Source organism: Saccopteryx leptura, chromosome 1 (genome assembly GCF_036850995.1).
Source record: "Saccopteryx leptura isolate mSacLep1 chromosome 1, mSacLep1_pri_phased_curated, whole genome shotgun sequence".
NCBI classification, from domain to species: domain Eukaryota; kingdom Metazoa; phylum Chordata; class Mammalia; order Chiroptera; family Emballonuridae; genus Saccopteryx; species Saccopteryx leptura.
In genome coordinates this window covers 332,547,732-332,570,074 of record NC_089503.1, presented here as the reverse complement: position 1 = coordinate 332,570,074, position 22,343 = coordinate 332,547,732, and the positions used below count along the sequence as shown (strand labels likewise).

At 39.3% G+C, this 22,343-nt stretch overlaps 1 protein-coding gene across 1 annotated transcript in view; it reads right to left on the bottom strand.

The window, feature by feature from the left end:
• Positions 1-15,466: 15,466 nt before the first annotated feature.
• LOC136388423 (uncharacterized) overlaps positions 15,467-22,343 on the bottom strand; it is a 29,159-nt gene continuing 22,282 nt past the window's right edge. Inside the window, exon 2 of the mRNA XM_066360284.1 lies at positions 15,467-16,824. Within this exon, the coding sequence (XP_066216381.1) occupies positions 15,467-16,824 (1,358 nt within the window). The remainder of the gene's footprint in view (positions 16,825-22,343) is intronic.

Genomic DNA, 22,343 nt, shown 5'->3' with positions numbered 1-22,343 from the left:
GACCGTGGGCGCAGACCAAGTAACCCCTTGCTTGAGCCAGCGACCTTGGGTCCAAGCTGGTAAATCTTGCTCAAACCAGATGAGCCTGTGCTCAAGCTGGCGAACTCAGGGTCGGGGTCTGGAACCTAGGCCCTCCGCATCCCAGTCCGAAGCTCTATCCCAGGGGTCCCCAAACTACGGCCCAAGGGCCACATGCGGCCCCCTGAGGCCATTTATCCTGCCCCCACCGCACTTCTGGAAAGGTACCTCTTTCATTGGTGGTCAGTGAGAGGAGCATAGTTCCCATTGAAATATTGGTCAGTTTGTTGATTTAAATTTACTTGTTCTTTATTTTAAATATTGTATTTGTTCCCGTTTTGTTTTTTTACTTTAAAATAAGATATGTGCAGTGTGCATAGGAATTTGTTCATAGTTTTTTTTTTATAATCCGGCCCTCCAACGGTCTGAGGGACAGTGAACTAGCCCCCTGTGTAAAAAGTTTGGGGACCCCTGCTCTATCCACTGTGCCACCGCCTAGTCAGGCTTCATCTTCTTCTATTTCTTTTTTTTTTTTTTGTTAAGTGCATCTGTAATGCAATAGAAAGAGGGTGGAACTTTCTATAAATGATGCTGGATCAACTTCAAATTTTGATCACCATAATATCCTCCTATACATCAAAAAGAAAAGAATCTTAATATACTCAACACCGTACACAAAGATAAATTCCATAATAACTAAATCTAGTACTGATAGAATCAATCGAAGTAAAAAAGACCAGTGTAACAGGCTTTATTGAAAAGAAACCTGCAGGACTGTCTCGTAAGGAAGAGCAGCCCCAGGTTATCTAATAGGTAGGGTTAAATAGGGGATTTGAGGGTAGGGGCTGGTAGTCATTAAGGAAAAATGTAGCTTTCAGTGATCTATGTAAGATTAACAATAAGTAAGTAAGCTAGGGGACCTTCCACACCCGGGTTAATCACCCGGATGCCCAGGGGGTAGTGACCTGGAACATCCAGTTTGTAAGTGTCCCTTTGTCTACTTAAGGGAGGAGGGGATCATGGCCTCCATCTGCAACCCTATCATTCCAGCCTTTTATTATATGGTTGAGGGGTGATGATCATTTTTCTGTAGCTATTTCCTGCTGGTAAGGGCAGTGAGTCTGGGGAAGGGATGGCTGGCCTCAGGCTGCGGTGGCGAAGTAGGGACCTTCTGGTAGGTGGCTTGGAGTAACAGGAGTTCATGGACAGTCCAGCTAGTGAAAGCCTTTAGAGCAGGGGTCGGGAAACTTTTTGGCTGAGAGAGCCATGAACGCCACATATTTTTAAATGTAATTCCATGAGAGCCATACAACAACTTGTGTACGTTACACATTATCCAATAAAAATTTGGTGTTGTCCCAGAGGACAGCTGTGATTGGCTCCAGCCACCCACAACCATGAACATGAGTGGTAGGAAATGAATGGATTTTAATACATGAGAATGTTTTATATTTTAAACATTATTATTATTTGTATTTTTCTGAAGCTGGAAACTGGGAGAGACAGTTAGACTCCCGCATGCACCCGACCGGGATCCACCCGGCACGCCCACCAGGGGCGACGCTCTGCCCACCAGGGGGCGATGCTCTGCCTCTCCGGGGCGTCGCTTTGCTGTGACCAGAGCCACTCTAGCACCTGGGGCAGAGGCCAAGGAATCATCCCCAGCGCCCGGGTCATCTTTGCTCCAATGGAGCCTTGGCTGTGGGAGGGGAAGAGAGAGACAGAGAGGAAGGAGGGGGAGAGGGGGGAGAAGCAAATGGGTGCTTCTCCTATGTGCCCTGGCCAGGAATCGAACCCGGGTCCCCCGCACGCCAGGCCAACGCTCTACCGCTGAGCCAACCGGCCAGGGTCATTATTATTTTTTTTATTAAAGATTTGTCTGCGAGCCAGATGCAGCCATCAAAAGAGCCACATCTGGCTCACAAGCCATAGGTTCTCAACCCCTGCTTTAGGGAGTCCTGAAGGAAATTTGAGAAAAGGTGCAGGAGACAATGACTACATGCTAGAATGACAAAAATGAGAGTGAGTGGATCAATAAATGGTAGTAGCTTTATAAAGGCAGTATTGATAGGTCTGGATGGATTTACAGGTTCGCCCAGGTCCCCTTTTGTGGCTTCATAGAGTGGTTTTGCAAGCAGGCTGGGATTGGAGATCCATAAGAGGAAGAAACCAGCCATTCCTAAGAAAGAGAGGAGGTCAGTTTTGGTGGAAGTGATGCTATAAGGCTTTTTCAGTCTGTAGTTACTTCCTTTTTGTTGTGAGAGATTACAGGGGGTTGGGGAGCTAAACTTTGGAAGGAGATACTTGATAGCCTTTTTTGGCTAAGAAATTGAGAAGGAGAAAGGTGTTTTGTAGAGATTGTTTGAGGGTAGGGCTGCAAAGCAGGAGGTCATTGACGTATTGCATGAGGGAACTGGGGGGTAGAAGAAGTAGTTGGATATCTGCAGCTAAAGCTTGGCCAAAAAGATAAGGACTATCTCTGAAGCCTTGGAACAGAACAGTCCAAGTTAGTTGTTGGGCATGCATAGTATCAGGATCAGTCCATGTGAAGGCAAAGAGATTTTGACATTGTGGAACTAAACTAGAGGAATGGTGAAGGAAGTGTCTTTAAGATCTAATACTGTGAAGAAGGAGGACGAGGAAGGGATTGAGGATAGGATGGTGTATGGGTTTGGAACGATTGGGGTAATGGGTAATACTGCTGAGTTAACAGCCCTGAGGTCTTGCACTAAGTGTCAGGAGCCATTGGGCTTTAGAACAGGGACTATGGGAGTATTGAAAGGGGAATTGGTTGGTTTTAGTAATCCTGCCTGGAGGAATTTTGAGATGAAGGGTTTGAGACCCTTTAGATGGGTTAGAGAAATGGGGTATTGGGGAATAAAAGGGTAGGTGTTGGGATTCTTGAGATGAATAAGGATGGGAGTGTGATGTTTGGAAACTGAGGGTTGGGAGGTGTCCCAAATTATGGGATTTACCTCCTCTGAGGGAACTGGAAGAGGGTTTGTAACCATGTCTGTGTCTGCCGCCAGCAAAAGGAGAATACTGGCTGAGGATTTGTTATGTGTATTAGTCAAGGTTAGGGTTGTTTGGGATTTGGAGAGGATATCTCTACCTAGTAGTGGGGTAGGATCCTGTGGGATGACTAAGAAGCGGTGAGTGAATTGTACGTCCTCTATACTGCATAGGAAGGGTTGAGTTATTAAGGGATTGGTTTTAATTCTTGAGACTCCAATAATTGCTGTGTTGGAGGTGGTGAGAGGGCTGGAAAATTTAGGGGGGTAGAAAAAGTGGCCCCAGTATCTACAAGAAAGGAGAAAGGCTTACCTGCCACATGAAGTTTTACCTTAGGCTCGCGATGTGTGATGAGTACCGGGGCCAGCTGCCCAGGGCCCCTTCAATCCTCGGTCGTCAGTCCCAGAAAATTTGTCAAAGATACGGGTGTAGGATTTGTTATGGGGGTGGGAGGTTGTTCTAGTCCCCTTTCGGTAGCTGGGGCAATCTACCACCCAATGTCCCTCTAGGTGACAGTGAAGACAGAGACCTGGAGGAGGTCAGGAATTAGGGCACTGCTTAGCCCAGTGGCCATGTTGTCTGTGTTTAAAGCAGGGCCCCGGTGGGCCTGAAGAAGTTCCAAAACACCCCTTTTGAAGGGTTTTTGAGCCTGCTGGAGGGTGTCCCTGGAAGGCCTTCGCTAGCATAAGGTAGTTTTCCTGATCTCTCCTCTTCCATCCTCCCTTTCCTGTTCCTTCTGGTTATGAAATACTTTAAACGCAAGGTTTAGGAGATCCCTTTGGGGTATTTCCGGCCCATCCTCCAACTTTTTAAGTTTTTTTCCGAATGTCTGGAGTGGATTGAGATATGAAGTGGAAGTGTAAGAGAACTTTGCTGGCCGGGGTCGTTGGGTCTACTCTAAAATATTTTTGGAGAGCTTGGGATGGGTGTTCAAGTAATTCTCCAGGGTTTTCTTGGGGGCGTTGGACAATTTCCTTGATTTTGTCATAGTTTACAGCCTTATTCGCTAATTTGTTTAATGCTTGGAGGAAGTAATCAATCATAAGGTTTCTAGCTGTCTGATTTTGGTGCTCTGTTTGGTAGCTCTAAATGGAGTCTATGTTAGGAACTGCGGTTGTACCTATGGGATTGGCATTATTTCTGGTATAGATCTCATTTGCGATTTGCTGGGCATTAGTCCAGACTCGTCTTTATCGGAAGGAGTGAGGGAAGTGGTTAGGATTATATAGAGATCGTGCCATATAAGGTCATAGGATTGTGTAAAGTATTTGAATTCCTTTATGTAAGTGTCTGGGTCCATGGAGAAGGAGCGCATTCTCTTCTCTATTTGGGACAGATTCTAGAAGGAGAATGGACGTGGATTCTCACAATTCCCTTGGCCCTGGCTACCTCCCAGAGGGGGAGGAGGGGGTTCTGGAGGATCATCAGTGTCTAACTCTGAGCTTGTATGATTCCCAGATGGCGGGGAGTTGTCAGCATATGGGGGAGGTGGAGAGGGAGCCGATGGAGGGACACCGTGATCAGCTGGATCGAAAGAAGAAAGGTTGGAATCTGCAGGAGGAGAAGTTTTGGAGTGTGCTAGGAGGATCGGATATGTGGAACAGGTTTGACAGAGAGAGGGATGAGAGCGGAGAAAGAAGAAAGCCTGCACATAGGAAACCTCTGAAGCCTTCCCTGTCTGGTGGCAACAATTATTGAGATCTTTGAGTGTATTGTAATCAAAAGTACCATTTTCTGGCCATTGGGAACCATTGTCTAGTTTATATTGGGGCATGGTGGTTTGGATTAGGAGGTCCCCATGGTAGGTAAAGGTGGTAGAGGAGAGTTGAGGAGGAAAAAGGAGCATCCCCCTTCTTCCTCTTCCAACTGTAGAGAAAGGAAGGGGAAGAATTGTCAGGGTTTTCACCCACGAGAATTCAGTCCCAGTGAGTAGGAGGTTTCTTGGCCAGGTGCCTGGGCTTCCAAAAAACGTAAGTCTGAGCAGGCAAGAAACCGCGAGGTCTATCTCCCTTAGATTTTTAGGGTAATTTGGAAGAGTGTTAACCAAAGAAGGAAAGGTGAAGAAGGGCTCCTAATGTTGGTCTATCAGGGGTTCGGAACAAGGTCACAGAGCTGACCAATCTACCCCCACTCCCAGGACCAAGCAGAATCAGAGAGTAAACCCCACACGAGCTGCCACTGTCTGCTGCTTCTCTGGTAGTAAGCTTGGGTGAGAGCTGGGGGATCGTCCAGGCAACCGGAGCCCCCTCCTGGGATTCAGCACCAAATGATAGAATCAATCGGAGTCCGAAAAACCAGTGTAAAAGGCTTCATTAAAAGGAAACCTGCTGGGCTGTCTCATAAAGGAGAGCAGCCCCTGGTTATCTAATAGGTAGGGTTAAATAGGGGATTTGAGGGTGGGGGCTGGTAGTCATTAAGGAAAAATGTAGCTTTCAGTGATCTATGTAATATTAACTGTAAATAAGTTAGGGGACCTTCCACACCCGGGTTAGTCACCCGGATGCCCAGGGGGCAGTAACCTGGAACATCCAGTTTGTCAGTGTTTCTTTGTCCACTTAAGGGAGGAGGGGACATGGCCCCTACCTGCAACCTTATCAAATATGAACAGTATAAAAATACAGATTTTAGAAAAAACATAAAAAATATCTTCATATACCAGGAGTAATGTAAGATTTCTGTACACACAATAGTGTACAAAGTTGTGCTATAGAATTGAGCTCCTGCAAAGTGTAATTATGTTAACCTGTGTCACACCAATAAAATTCAATTTTTAAAAATGGACAATGTAGTGCTAACTGCAAAAAATAAAATAAAACAGATATATTGGACTTCTCTAAAATTAAGGATGTCCATTCATCAAAGGACACACAAAAATAAAAAAGCAAGTTGTAAAATGGGACAGATATTTGCAGTGGCTATATCCGACACAAGAATCATATTTAGGCCCTGGCCGGTTGGCTCAGTGGTAGAGCGTTGGCCTGGCGTGCGGGGGACCCGGGTTCGATTCCCAGCCAGGGCACATAGGAGAAGCGCCCATTTGCTTCTCCATGCCCCCCTCCTTCCTTCTGTCTCTCTCTTCGCCTCCCGCAGCCAAGGCTCCATTGGAGCAAAGATGGCCCGGGCGCTGGGGATGGCTCCTTGGCCTCTGCCCTAGGCGCTAGAGTGGCTCTGGTCGCAGCAGAGCGATGCCCCGGAGGGGCAGAGCATCACCCCCTGGTGGGCAGAGCATTGCCCCTGGTGGGCATGCCGGGTGGATCCCGGTCGGGCACATGCGGGAGTCTGTCTAACTCTCTCCCCGTTTCCAGCTTCAGAAAAATACAAAAAAAAAAAAAAAGAATCATATCTAGAATAAATTCAAAATTCTTACAAATCAAATTAAAAAGACAGGCAATTCAGGAGATAAATGGGTTTGAACAGATGCTTCATACAAAATTATATACAAATGTCCAATAAACATATTGAAAAGAAATTCAACTTTATTGGTTATAAGGATATCCACATTGAATCCACATCTAGATACCACATCATTTCTAATGAAGGACACAGATAATGCTAAGTGTTGACAAAGTTGTGGAACATGTAGAATTTTTATACACAGCTTGTAGGACTTTGAGAAATTGTTGGCATTATCTTTATCTGAGCATTCAAGTACTCTATCACCCAGCAATTCTACTACAACAGTATGTAATTAGAATGTATACATATCACCAAATGCCATATATGAAAATGTTTGTAAAATATCAGTTTTTTCAAACAAAAATCTAGAAACAATACAACAATACAAATGTCTAGTAACAGTAGGGAAGGTAAACAAATTACATCATTTTCATGCAATGCAATTTTTTAGAGTACCAAGAAAAGACACACTATATTACATGTAACAACATGAATGAATTTTAACCTGACCAGGCAGTGACATAATGGATAAAGCATGGACTTGAGACATTGAAGACCCAGGTTCAAAACCCTGAGGTTACCAGCTTGAGCACAGGACCATATGGCTTGAGTGCCGACTCACCAGTTTGAGTGTGGGGTCACTGGCTTAAGCGTGGGATCATAGACATTATGCCCCAGTTGTTGGGTTGATCCCAAAGGTCACTGTATTGAAGCCCAATGTCTCTGACTTGAGCCCAAGGTTGCTGGCTTGAGTAAGAGGTTACTGGCTCGGCAGGAGCAACCCTCCCACCCGGTCAAGGCACATATGAGAAAACAATCAATGAACAACTAAAATGCTGTAACCAAGAGTTGATACTTCTCATCTCTCTCCTTTCTTGTCTGTCTGATCCTAACTCTTCTCTGACCCTCTACTTCACTAAAATAAATAAATAAGTAATAAGTAAATAAATAAGTAAATGTAATTTTATAAACATAATGTTGAGTGAAAGAAACCTGAAACAAAACAGAACACACTGTATGATATTATTTCATATGACTTTAAATTCAATAGTAATAAAAATTAATGAGATTAGAAGTCAGAATAAACATTAGTTGAGGGGGAACTAACTGGGAGCACAAAGAGACATCTAATACTCTGCTACATCATGATCTGAATGGGGCTTAGACAGTGTATTCAGTTTGTAAAACTTATGGATATTTAAACATGTAATTTAGCAATTTTTTTAATTTAAAAAAGTAAAGCATTCAATAAGATACAACTTTTCAGCTAACAAGTTGATCTTTCTTTTTCAGGAGAATATCTGTAGTTAGCAATGAAGCAGGAATTATTTGATCATTTAATTCAATAGAAATTGATGTAGATTTTCTGGAAACAATTAGATGATACCTAGTAAATCTTAAAAAATAAATACCTTTATCAACACAATTTTCAGGATTTTCTTCAATACAAATAATCAGGTATAAAAATAAGCTTAAAAAACATTAAATCCAGTGTTATTTCTAGATCTAGAAATTTAAAACTAATGATTTAGAGGTCATAGTATGGATATTGCTGGAATAATCAAAGCCATTTAAATTCATGCCTTTACATAGCATTTTCTAGTTACAACAATCTTAATATTAAGATAAATGATAAGGCAGTTATAAAGAAGTATATAAAGTGATTCAATTATACTTCAGATAAGAATGTATTTATTATATATAAAGATAAACTGTTCTTTTTTATGAATAAGAAACATTTTTCCATTATAATTTTTCTATTCTTTTGTGTTCTAAAATACATAATGAATTTATAATAAAGCAACTAACTTATTTCAAAAGAAGCATTCTAATAACATCAAAATAGATTTTAAATCAGGCATTTATAAACATACCATTTAAGCACATCCCTTTTGCATTAATTCATTTCCATACTGCTGTACCATAATTTGTTAAACGTTTCTTTGTTGTTTGTTATTAAAATTATCTCTAGTTTATTTTGTAATATCATATAATACTACAACAAACATCTTCCAGATACAGTTTTTGCTACTGTTAATTTAGTTCCTTATTATAAATTCCCAGAAGTGAGAATTATAGGTTGAAAAAATATAAATGAAATATTCAGCAAAATTTTATTTATTGAACAATATTTATTCACCACTTAGAAAGTGTTCAGCTCTCTTCTAGACATACAGTGGATATCACTCTCTGGGTGTTGTAGTGCTTCAGAAGATAACAGTAAAAAAAACAAACAAAAGGAAACATTAAGTGTGCGCCATCAAATTATGTCCCATCACTATAGCCATTTTGTTCATTGTTAGATCAAGCCTTAAATAACTATTGCTCTACCTCCATGGATTGATTCCACATACCTATAGATATTTGTCTCTGATTGTCGGCTGAGACATAACTCAGGCCAACCTTCCAGATGCTGTGTGGAGAAAGCTATTATCTTTAAATCTTGGTAGGATGTGTCTGCCTTTGTAGTGCCAAATTGCATTGCCTTTATTGTCACCATGTGTCAAGTATGTATCAAAGTTGCTATCAACTATTTTCATTGCCTTATCTATATCATTATATATCTCCAGCTCGAAACCCCCAGTTTAACTCATTCCTTTAGATTAGTATTCCCCAAGTGTAATTACCTTGTGTTTTCCAGGCTGTGTCTAATTTGGTTATGTTCTTTTATATCTATCATACTACCTGATTGTTCAATAAATGTAACGTTAAGTGTTTAAAATCTGCTGCTATACTTTGTTTTGGAATAGTGCTGTGAACTCTAAATACCTAAGCATGAAAATAATTAAGATGGAGTATTGAATAAAATTGATTTTTCTGTACAAAATATTCAATATGCTTTTTAGATTTAGGGCACTAAAAGGTTTTCTCCGGATGGCATTAAAACATATTTTGTTGTTGCTTATGTGCATTCTGCAAACCCTGCTTCTTACACATTTATTTTCATTGACAATAGCACAAATTTATTCTGCCCATGTTACCCAGAATTCTTTCAAGTTAGAACTAAATTGGAATTATCCTAAAAAGTGAGTTTTGATAAACACCATGATAAGGAATAATATTTAACCAGTTTATATCACCGTAGATGAAATCCAAGTTTTCAGGGTCTAGTCCTGTAGTTTCAATAAGGAGACAAATGTAACTCCACCAACTTGATGGACTTATGATCCTGGACCAATTGATCTGTACTGCATAGGAATGAGCAAGTTAATTTTTGATAATAAAGATGTAAGTAATGTATATAAACTCTACAGCAATAACAAAACATTTTATATCAATTTATAATAAGTACAAATGGCATATTTATTATAAAATTTTATCTGGTATGAATAAAGTATTTATTCCTTAGATTTATATTCTTGGTTTAAGATCATTGTGGATAATATGGGGCATTGCAATAATGGTAATGAACATTGATGAGATAACCTCTCAACCCTTTCTTTCAGAAATATTCACGTCATCTGCATCCAGGATATGTAGGGCCAAACAATATATCACTTTTTTCTCACCAAAGAAAACTGACAAGAAAAAAAAAATTTTTTTCATGGAGACCTTGACCCTCTGCTCAGTTTATAAATCTACATCTGTGTATTTAACTTCAAGTTAAAATGAGATTGAGAACTGAGAAAGTCCTGTACTTTCCTTTTGTTCGGCTTATATATACAGATTAGAGGTAAAAAAACCAAAAAAACAAAAAAACAATTACTTTGAAATTAAAATGTTTCTGTCTACTTTATTTTGATAACATTATAGATTTGTTACAAAATCAATGTTTCCATACAGAGGGATTTCACTACTGAAGTGGGAAAATATATACATATAATGGTTTTACTCAGAATGTTGTTCCATAGAAAAAAAAGTGAGGAAAATAATTTCAACATTCACTTTCAACAGAATGAACTTCAAAAAATGTTGCTGTCTTTCTCTTGAGTCAAAGAATCAAATCATTATTAGATTCTGGATTATCTATTTGTACATCTGATGCCACAATAACTGTCATGTTTAACAGAGAAGTTCTTCTTTTGTTAGGGGAGACAATATATTCACAGTTATTGCCTCACTTTTCATACATGCATAAAAAAATTTGGAATTGAAAATGGACAAAATTAATTGGGATTATGCCATTTGATTTACATAAAAATCATGCTTCACAGAGTAAAATATATCACACTTTCTGCAGCTGCATAGTTTTGATTGTCATTTTGGGGCACAACTAAAATAACTGCTAAATTTTAACTCAAAATAATGTTGCCACTACTTTATCAAATTTTTATTAGTATGGTTTGTGCAGTGGTAACAGTACGGTTTTGCTGGAAGTATTGCTCAGTCTCTACCTCACAGTAGAGGTATTGCTAAGCCTCTACCTCACCTCCTATCAATGATTTACAACTGACCCTGCTTGCAAGCTTCTTATATCTCCCCAGCATGGCATGGGTCATGGCACTATTGGTTGGTATACTAAGTAGATGTCAGGGACAACATTGTCTAATACTTCTTCCATTATCACCTGAGATCAGAACTGACTCTTGTTAGCCACTTGTGTTCAAGGGCCTTTCATTTTATTAGTGAACACTTTACAATGTTGTCCTTGAAGGGACAAGTTAGATAAATTGCATCTGGAAAGAATTGGTGAGAGACAATTTAATGCTAGTTGTCTTTCAGATTTAATCATGTGTTATGTAAGCACTCTGCTCTTTACACATGTGTCGCACATACTAATAGAAGAGACAGTGGCAAAACCAAAAATATAAAATATCACAGTTATTTTGATGTCCTTCTACAAAACTATTAATAAACTTTTTTAAAATAAAAAATCTAGACGGATGTTACAAAAAAATTGGAAACCTTGAATGTAGGTATAAATCAGGACTGCCCTTGGAAAATGAGACTTGTGTGCACTCCATCCAATATCCATGGAGCTTCTGATTTAAGAAACCCCTGATCTTCCTCCAAGACCAGCTCTATCTCATCCCATTTTGTTTTTCAACCTGTTTTCTCCACTAGAACTGGTCCCTAAACGCTTTTTCCCATATTGTACTATGTTTATATCCCTGAAGATCCTTCAGTCTCTCACATGTCACCAATCCCCAACCTCATAACACTGTGCTCTTTAAAACTTAGTCAGTCATTTCACATTTTTTCCATGACATAAACCTGTCTGTCTCCTAGTAAAATTATTATAAACCTTGAAGTCCCTTGGAGCAATGACTTTTTAACCACTCACCTCCACGTAGAAAGTCTCAGGTCCTGCACTGGGACATCAATATCTTTTGCTTCTTTCAAACCATTTTTTTTTCCAGCAACTGTCCTCCAAAACCCCAAATTTTCAAAGTTTATTTAATCAAACTGTATCACTTACTTTTTTTTCTTGTAGTCTGGATGTATCTCATTCTTGGTATCTGTCAACACAACTCTCACAACCCTGAAGGGACAATGTATATTCCTGTAAAGATAACTTGACCCAAGCATCCCACACTACTTTGGTTAGAAATAGAAGAATACTCTTAGCCCTAGCTGGATAGCTCAGTGAGAGCATTGTCCTGAAGTGCCGAAGTTGGGACTTCCCCAGTTAGGGCACATAAAGAAACAGATCAGCCTGACTGGTGGTGGCGCAGTGGATCAATCATCGACCTGGAACGCTGAGGTAGCTGGTTCAAAACCCTGGGCTTGCCTGGTCAAGGCACATATGGGAGTTGATGCTTCCTGCTCCTCCCCCTCTTCTCTTTCTCTCTCTCTCTCTCATCTCTAAAATGAATAAATAAATAAAAATAATTTAAAAAAAGAAAGAAACAGATCAATAGTCCTGTCTTTCTCCCTGCTTCCACTCCCTCTAAAATTAATAAAGTACACATGAAAAAAGAAATAAAGGAATACAAAATTTGGAGAAAGAATTTGAGGTTTTAATATAATTGAACTTTAATTTAACAGGACAAAACTCATTATTTCAAACTTTAAATCCTTTGACTTTAATGTTTTTGCATTTTAACTCAAAAGAGAATTTAATTTCAAACTTTATTTTCTTCCAGGAACTCGTTCCAAGACAATTATATTTGAATTTGAAGCAATCTACACTGTTGGCATTTTATTATTGGAGAATCTTTATGCATTTGAAGTATCTTAATATTGTCATTTAATTTCATTTTAGTGTCTTTGAGAGGCTATATTGGATGACATGGTTGGCTATAATTTCTAATGAAACATAATAGGGAATGGATTTTCAGCTTTAAGTAATTTAATTAACACTATTTTTTGACCTACATCAGAGCCTTCTAGGGCTAAAATCTATGTCACCTCAATATTATTGAACAAAAAATAGTTGATATTAAGGAGGCACTTTGTGAGGGTGGGAGAAGGGCTCTCTCCACACTTTATTGATTTTGTCTATTTTAAGGGGAGGAGAGGAGATGTACCCGACATTTTCTCAAATTTAATGCTGAAGTTCAAGCTAATAACAGAATACAAAGCTGGAACTATTCAAGAATTCTATTCCTCTCCTTGTAACTCCTTCTGTGGACAGGGATACCCATGGTCACAACACAACTTGCTTCTCTCTGTTCTTTCATTTCACCAGTACGCAGTGACTATTATGTACCATGGACTATCTTAAGTGCTTTACATGAATTAACCCATATGAACCCCATGAGGTACATTGGATGGTAACAATGTATTGTATCAATAACATGAAATGTTATTACTTTCATACCATCATGTGATAACACAGGAAGAAAAAATAATTTATCTAAGACTGCTAGTAGTAGTTGTGTCACCATATCAAATATTCAGTTCTCAGTCACTATAATACTCAAACATGACCTTTTATACATACTTGAACACTACCTTTTTGTTTTTTGAAACACATTTTTCTTTTGGTTTCTGTTACACCACCAACTTCTGATTGCTCTATTTTCCTAATGGTCAGTCTCTCTCAATCTTCTTTGGTGGGTCCTACCGTACTACTTGATCTGTCAGTATTATAATTCAATGGATCTTTGTCATGAACCTTGTTGTATATATCTGCATTTTGTCCCTGAATAATATCATCTGAGAACCTATCTTTATTTGTCATGCAAATGTTGATGACATAAATATTTATACCATGGGCCTTCATCTCCATCCTATAGGCAGGAAGTATATATCGAAATACTTTATAACAATTTCAACATAGATTTCTAAAAGACTTTTCAAAATAATATGCTCAAATAGACATACTGAATTCCTATCGCACAATCTTATCCTGTTCATATCAAACAATCTAAGAGTCATCTGTGATTTCTCTCCTTCGATCATGTAAATTCATGTAGGAACACAGAAACAAAGCATACCCAGGTAACAAATGTTATTGCTTTGTGTGTTCATGAGAAGAGGTTATGTTATATGTGTGGTTTTAGCATGTAAGAGACGGTGGTAAAATGGGTCTTTTACATATTTCTCAGTATGCTTCTTTACTACTTAAATTTTTTAAATAAAAATGTATTCATCTATTAGTTTATAATTCAAAATATATATTTTTAAAATCCAAGAACTGATTTGTAGGCCCACTATGAAATTGAAAGTTTACATTTCATCTACAACCTCTCTGTTTCACCCAAATTAGAACAAAGAGTCCTAATTCTGTTGTGACTTCATTACATTATAGAATTACTATTTGTGTAGCTGAGCTTTGTCATACTGTATTATCTACCACAATGCTGACATTTAAAATAATAAATTAAAATTATTTTATTCTTTCAACATCTTTTATAATTTAGCCATCAAAACTGCATACAATATTTAAATCTGCTTAAATAGGCTTAAATAGGCTAACAACTTGGATTTAAAACTTTCTAGACTATAAATTTTTTTCTAATGTAAATTCCCTTCCAAATTTAGGAATCTGTAACTTTACTACTCTAGTATATAAACAAATTAAATTAACTTATTTCGGGCACAGAATTAATTACTCAACTCAAGTAAAATAATTAAATTTATAACTTAACTATCATTGAAAATAATTTCTTATGGTCAACTGTTTAAAAAGCAGTTTTTATGCTTTTTTTAGGAATTGTCATCACATGGTAAGTAATGTAAATTAAAAGAGGCAAAAAATCAACAATAGTTATTCTGAAAAGAAATTATTAACCATTAAGTTCAATGAGACTTCATTTTATATCAGATTATTAGATAAAGCTTTGCACTGAATTTTTGAGTTATTGAAAATTTCATCTGCTAGTTTTGTGTAAAAGAGATAATAAAAAAAAATCAAATATACCTAAACATGATTGTATTTTTTTTCTTGTTAGGAATACCATACATTAGAGTGTTCACATGGCCTTAATTATCTGCTTTATGGATGTTTAAAACATAGTTAGATTTAAATAATTATAGATAAATTGGCTATTTTGATAAAAAATGGGGCAGAGTTTTATATTTTTGGTTCTCTTGTTTCATTCTTATGTTAACGTTAAAAGGCAAAGCAAATGTTGACTGCAAAAAGTAAAACTGAGGCAAATATTATTTCACACTTCTTTTTAACCTCACAGTAAATTGGAAACAGTTTGCTAAAATAATTATGTTATCCAAATATCATACATACGTAACACACAGACACAGACAAAATTGAGGGGCTAGCTGGAGGGAAAGTGGTGTGGGGTAGCTGGAGGGAAAGTGGTTTGGGGTAGCTGGAGGGAAAGTGGTGTGGGGGTAGCTGGAGGGAAAGTGGTGTGGGGGTAGCTGGGGGGAAAGTGGTGTGGGGATAGCTGGAGGGAAAGTGGTGTGGGGGTAGCTGGAGGGAAAGTGGTGTGGGGTAGCTGGGGGGAAAGTGGTGTGGGGCTAGCTGGGGGGAAAGTGGTGTGGGGATAGCTGGGGGTAAAGTGGTGTGGGGTAGCTGGAGGGAAAGTGGTGTGGGGGTAGGTGGAGGGAAAGTGGTGTGGGGGTAGCTGGGGGGAAAGTGGTGTGGGGATAGCTGGGGGTAAAGTGGTGTGGGGTAGCTGGAGGGAAAGTGGTGTGGGGGTAGGTGGAGGGAAACTGGTGTGGGGGTAGCTGGGGGTAAAGTGGTGTGGGGCTAGCTGGGGGGAAAGTGGTGTGGGGATAGCTGGGGGTAAAGTGGTGTGGGGTAGCTGGAGGGAAAGTGGTGTGGGGGTAGGTGGAGGGAAAGTGGTGTGGGGGTAGCTGGAGGGAAAGTGGTGTGGGGCAGCTGGGGGAAAGTGGTGTGGGGTAGCTGGAGGGAAAGTGGTGTGGGGGTAGGTGGAGGGAAAGTGGTGTGGGGGTAGCTGGGGGAAAGTGGTGTGGGGGTAGCTGGGGGGAAAGTGGTGTGGGGGTAGCTGGGGGAAAGTGGTGTGGGGGTAGCTGGGGGGAAAGTGGTGTGGGGTAGGTGGAGGGAAAGTGGTGTGGGGGTAGCTGGAGGGAAAGTGGTGTGGGGTAGCTGGGGGAAAGTGGTGTGGGGGTAGCTGGGGGGAAAGTGGTGTGGGGCTAGCTGGGGGGAAAGTGGTGTGGGGCTAGCTGGGGGTAAAGTGGTGTGGGGTAGCTGGAGGGAAAGTGGTGTGGGGGTAGGTGGAGGGATAGTGGTGTGGGGGTAGCTGGAGGGAAAGTGGTGTGGGGGTAGCTGGGGGAAAGTGGTGTGGGGGTAGGTGGAGGGAAAGTGGTGTGGGGGTAGGTGGAGGGATAGTGGTGTGGGGGTAGCTGGGGGAAAGTGGTGTGGGGGTAGGTGGAGGGAAAGTGGTGTGGGGGTAGCTGGGGGTAAAGTGGTGTGGGGGTAGCTGGGGGGAAAGTGGTGTGGGGGTAGCTGGGGGGAAAGTGGTGTGGGGTAGCTGGAGGGAAAGTGGTGTGGGGTAGGTGGAGGGAAAGTGGTGTGGGGGTAGCTGGGGGAAAGTGGTGTGGGGGTAGCTGGGGGAAAGTGGTGTGGGGGTAGCTGGGGGGAAAGTGGTGTGGGGTAGCTGGAGGGAAAGTGGTGTGGGGGTAGCTGGAGGGAAAGTGGTGTGGGGGTAGCTGGGGGGAAAGTGGTGTGGGGGTAAGTGGAGGGATAGTGGTGTGGGGGTAGCTGGGGGGAAAGTGGTGTGGGGGTAGGTGGAGGGATAGTGGTGTGGGGGTAGCTGGGGGGAAAGTGGTGTGGGGGTAGGTGGAGGGATAGTGGTGTGGGGGTAGCTGGGGGGAAAGTGGTGTGGGGGTAGCTGGGGGGAAGGTGGTGTGGGGGTAGCTGGGGGGAAAGTGGTGTGGGGGTAGCTGGGGGGAAAGTGGTGTGGGGGTAGCTGGAGGGAAGGTGGTGTGGGGGTAGCTGGGGGGAAAGTGGTGTGGGGTAGCTGGAGGGAAAGTGGTGTTGGGGTAGCTGGAGGGAAAGTGGTGTGGGACTAGCTGGAGGTGAGCAAAGGGGGCAGGAATGGCGACAGAAAGAGACTTGGCTTGGGTTGGTCAGTGCAGGATGTACTATACAAATGTCATTTTACGGAATTATAAACTTCAAACTTGTGTGAGGTTGCTAACTAATGGCATCCCAATAAATTCAAATGAATAAATAAATAAACAAGCAAAAAAATAAAACAATTTTAATATCAAAATAACTCTAAGTGATATATTGCTGTTTAGCCTGACTAGGCAGTGGCATAGTAGATAGAATGTCAGCCTGGGATGCTGAGAACCCAGGTTTAAAACCCCAAGCTCACCAGTTTATGTGTGAGATTCTTGTCAAGTGCCCATGGGATATTTTCTAGGATAGACCACATGTTAGGACACAAACCAAGTCTCAATAATTTTAAGAAGATTGAAATCATATCAAGCATCTTCTCTGATCACAATGACGTGAAACTGGAAATCAACTACAATAGGAAAACTGAAAAACATTTAAACATTTGGAGGCTAAATAGCATGTTGTTAAATAACAAATGGGTTAATGTAATGCCAGTGGCAAAGGTCAGGCAGGTTCACATTTGAATAGAGCAGAAAGTAGAGAAACTACAGAGACAGAAAATGTTAGGGCCATTCCATTTAATAAATTGTCACAATAGCAGACAAACACACAAGCAGGGGAAAACCTCTTCCTCAGCATACAAATAGCAAGAATGACCCCTCACATTGGCGGGCAGTCTACCTGCCATCCAAAATCCCCCATCTCTCTCGAGCACAAGTACCCACAGCCTTATATAGGCTAAACATATGTGCCTCTGCCAGGTGGTTATGCAATAATCAAACAAAGTGTGTGCAGCTGGTACACCGGTGAGCAAACCTAACACAGCTGCTCCACAGTTAACAATGAGATCAAGGAAGAAATCAAAAATTTCCTTGAAACAAATGAAAATGAACATACAACAACCCAAAATCTATGGGACAGAGTAAAAGCAGTTCTCAGAGGGAAATTCATAGTGTTACAGGTATATCTTAATAAGAAAGAAATAGTTCAAACTACCTAAAACTGCAACTAAAAGAATTAGAAAAAGAAAAACAAAGGATAAAGCCCAGAGGAAGTAGAAAGAAGTAAATAATAAATATTAGAGTGGAAATAAATGACAAAGAGCCTTAAAAAATACAAAAGATTAATGAATCCAAGAGCTAGTTCTTTGAAAAAGTAACACAACTGACAAACCTTTAACCAGACTCATCAAGAAAAAAAAGAGAGAGGACCCAAATAAATAAAATTGAAACTAAAAGCAGTGAAGTAACAACTGACACTACAGAAATATAAAGGATTTTAAGAAAACAGTATGAAGATCTGTATGCCAAGAAATTGGACAACCTAGGTGAAATGGATAAATTTCTAGAAGCATACAACCTTCCAAAATTCAATCTGGAAGAATCAAAAACTTAGATTACAACAAATGAAATTGAAACAGTTATCAAAAAACTCTCAGCAAATAAAAGTCCTGGACAGCATGGCTTCACAGGTGAATTTTACCAAACACTCAAGAAGAACTAATAACACTTATCCTCAAATTCAAAAAACTTAAGAGGAGGGAAGGCTTCCAAGCTCATTTTAGGGGGCAAGCATTATCCTCATTCCAAAACCAAGTAAAGACACTAAAAACAAACAAACAAACAACAACAACAAAAAACAAAACTGTAGGCCAAATCCCTGATGAACATAGATGCTGAATTTCTCAACAAAATATTAGCAAGCAGATTCAGCAATACTTTGAAAAGATCATACATCATGATTAAGTGGGATACTCCAGGGAGGCAAGGCTTGTACAACATTCACAAATCAATAAATGTGCATCATCACAAAAACAAAATAAAAGATAAAAACCACATGATTATATCAATAGATGCAAAAAAAAAAAGTACTTGATATAATCAAGCACCCGATTATGATAAAAACTCTAAGCAAAGTGGAAATACAGGGAACATACCTCAACATAATAAAGGCCATCCATGACAAATTGACAGCCAACATCATACTCAATGGGCAAAAATTAAAGGCAATCCCCTTAAGATCAGGAACAAGACACGAGTTCTCTCTTTCACCACTCTTATTCAACATAGTTCTGGAAGTCCTAGCTACAACAATCAGACAGGAAGAAGAAATAAAAGATATCCAAATTAGAAAAGAAGAACCAAAACTGTCATTATTTGTTGTTGACAAATACTGTACGTAGAAAATCCTAAAATCTTGGTAAAAAAACTACTGGACAAACTACTGATAAATAAATTCAGCAAGGTGACAGGATATAAAATTAATATTCAGAAATCAGTGGCATTTTTATATACCAACAATAAAATGTCAGAAAGAGAAAGTAAGACAACAATCTCCTTGACTATTGCAGCAAAATGAATAAAGTACCTAGGAGTAAATTTAACCAGGTAAGTAGAAGACTTATGCTCAGAAATTTATATAATATTGAAAAAAGAAATAAAGGAAGGTACAAACAAGTGGAAGCATATACCATGTTCATGGATAGGAAAAATAAACATCATTAAAATGTCTGTCCTACCAAAGCAATCTATAGATTCAATGCAATTCTTATTAAAATACCAATGGCATACCTCCCAGATCTAAAAGAAATATTCCAAAAATTTACATGGAAACAAAAAAGAACCTGAATAGCCTCAGCAATCTTGAAAATGGAAAACAAAGTGGGAGGTATCACACTTCCTGATATCAAGTTATGCTACAAAGCCATTTTAACCATAACACCTTGATATTGGCATAAGAACAAGCATACAGATCAATGGAACAGAACAGAAAACCCATAAATAAAACCACACCCTTATGGTCAATTGATATTTGAGAAAGGAGGCAAGAGTACATAATAGAGTAAAAACAGTCTCTTTAATAAATGGTGTTGGGAAAATTGAACAGATACTTGCAAAAAGAAATGAAACTAGACCACCACCTTAAACCAGTCACAAAAATAAACTCAAAATAGATAAAAGTCTTAAATGTAAGTCCCCAAACCATAAACATCTTGGATGAAAACATAGGCAGAAAATTCTCTGATATCTCTTGTAGTAGTATTTTTACTGATATAGCTCCATGGGAAAGTGAATAAAGAACAAAATAAACAAATGACACTATATCAAACTAAAATAATTTTGCACAGCAAAAGATACCATTAACAAAATTAAAAGACAACCTGCACAATGTGAGAATATATTTACTGATACATCTGATAATGGGATAATTAACAAAAGTTATCTAAAACTCAACACCAGGAAGGTAAACAATCCAATTAAAAATGGCAAAAGAACTGAATAGCTACTTCTCCAAAGAGAACATATAGATGGTCAATAGGCATATGAAAAAAAAATGTTTAACATCATTAATCATCAGAGAATTGCAAATTAAAACCACAATGAGCTATCACCTCACACCTGTCAGAATGGTGCTAATTAATAAAACAACACATAACAAGTGCTGGCAAGGGTGTGGAGAAAAGGGAACCCTCCTGCACTGCTGGTGGGAATGCAGACTGGTGCAGCCACTGTGAAAAATGATATGGTGTTTCCTCAAAAAATTAAAAATGGAACTGCCGTTTGACCTAGCTAACCCACTTTTAGCATGATACCCTAAGAATCATAAAACATTGATTCAAAAGAAGATATGAACCCCCCCCTTTTTTATTGCAGCATTGTTTACAATAGCCAAGATCTGGAAACAGCCTGAATGTCTGGAAGTGGATGAGTGGATGAAAAAGCTGTGGTACCTATAAACAGTGGAATGCTATGTGGCTGTGTAAAAGAAGGAAATCTTAACTTTTGTGATGGCATAGATGAACTTGGAGATTATTATGCTAAGTGAAATAAGCCAGGCAGAAAAAGACAAAGATCACATGATCTCACTTAATGTGGAATCTCATGAACACAGTGAACTGAGGAACAGAATAGAGGCAGAGGCGGGATCACAAGGAGCAGAGGGACAGCTGTCAGAGGGAAGGGGGATGGGGGGATGGGATCAAAGAAGGTGAAGAGAGTAGCAAAATTATACATATGTAACACATAGATACAGATAATGAGAACACAAATCATAGAGGGAAGGGGAGGGAGGAAATCAAGAGAAGGGGAGCAAAGGGTGTAAATGGGGGCATGTTGTTGGTGGGTGAGGGTGTTATATTGATTGGGACATTTAAATTTATGTTAACACATGAATTTAAAAATTTAATAAAAAATAATTTAAAAATATACAAATTAATGTCAACTAAGTATAAATGTTATAAAGAAAAATTAAGCAGATTAAAGTGACGCGCGTGTGTGTGTACATGTGTGTGTGATTTAAGTACTGTAATCATGGTAAGCAGGAAAGCAAAAGATGAAGCTAAACAGAAGTTCCCCCAAAAGATAAAAGCAATAATTAAGGGCACAAACTCTATAAAATAATAATGCGACTTTATTTAGAAAAGTAACAGAGAACAAAATTACTCTTCAAATAAAAAATAAAACATTTTAAAATAATATAGAACAATCTCCAATAATGTAGACCCAACACGTAAGGACTTAGATAATAATGAAATATGGAGGCTCATATCAAAGTTGAATTCCTGTTCAAGGTGATTTCAAGAGTCCAGGCTCTTTACCTATGTTTATATACTGGTCCAAAATAAATATTTGTTTGTCCTTAAAATGGGTGTGCTGATAAAACTTCCAGTGTTCTTTTTAGTTGAGAAATACGTAATGCATGTCAAATACACTGACACACATTAGTTTTTTTGTTTTTGTTTTTGCTTTTTAAACATATGTGCATTTGAGAAAGAGAAAGTGAAAGAGAGAGAGAGAGAGAGAGCATGAAAGAGGCAGAGGGACATACAGAGACAGACAATAAGGGAGAGAGATGAGAAGCATTATCTCATTGTTGTGGCATATTAATTGTTCACTGCTTGCTTTCTCATAAGTGCCTTAATGGGGGGCAGGGATGGGCTTCAGCTGAGTGACCCCTTACTTAAGCCAGCAACCCTTAGCTCAAGTCAGTGACATTGGACTTCAAGCCAGCCACCTTCGGGCACAGGCTAGTGATCATGGGATTATGTCTTTAATTCCATGCTCAAGACAGCAAGCCAGCACTCAAACTGGTAGGCCCACACTCAAGCCAGATGAGCTCACACACAAGCCAGCAACCTCAGGGTTTCAAACCTGGGTCCTTAGTGTCCCAGGCTGATGCTCTATCTACTGCACCACCACCTGGTCAGGCCAATTTTTTTCTTAAATGTTAACTATTACTGATATATTGCTATCTTCGGTCTTTTAAAGTTATCATTAATTTTAATTCTGTCAAGTTTCCCATAATATCAGTCATCACAAAACCTTTGTTTTCATCTCTGATGTCTCCTAAATTCTGGTTTAATATTTCCATCTGTTGTATTTATAGTCTTTATTATTTATTTGTTTGTTTCTATTGCTTGATTTTGACTTATTCTCAACATTGAGAAATGTTGCAGAGTAATAAAATTTAACCTAAAACCAAAATCAAAAGATTGTGTTAAAAAATAAGTTTGTGTTCAAATCTACTTTCGTATAAATTG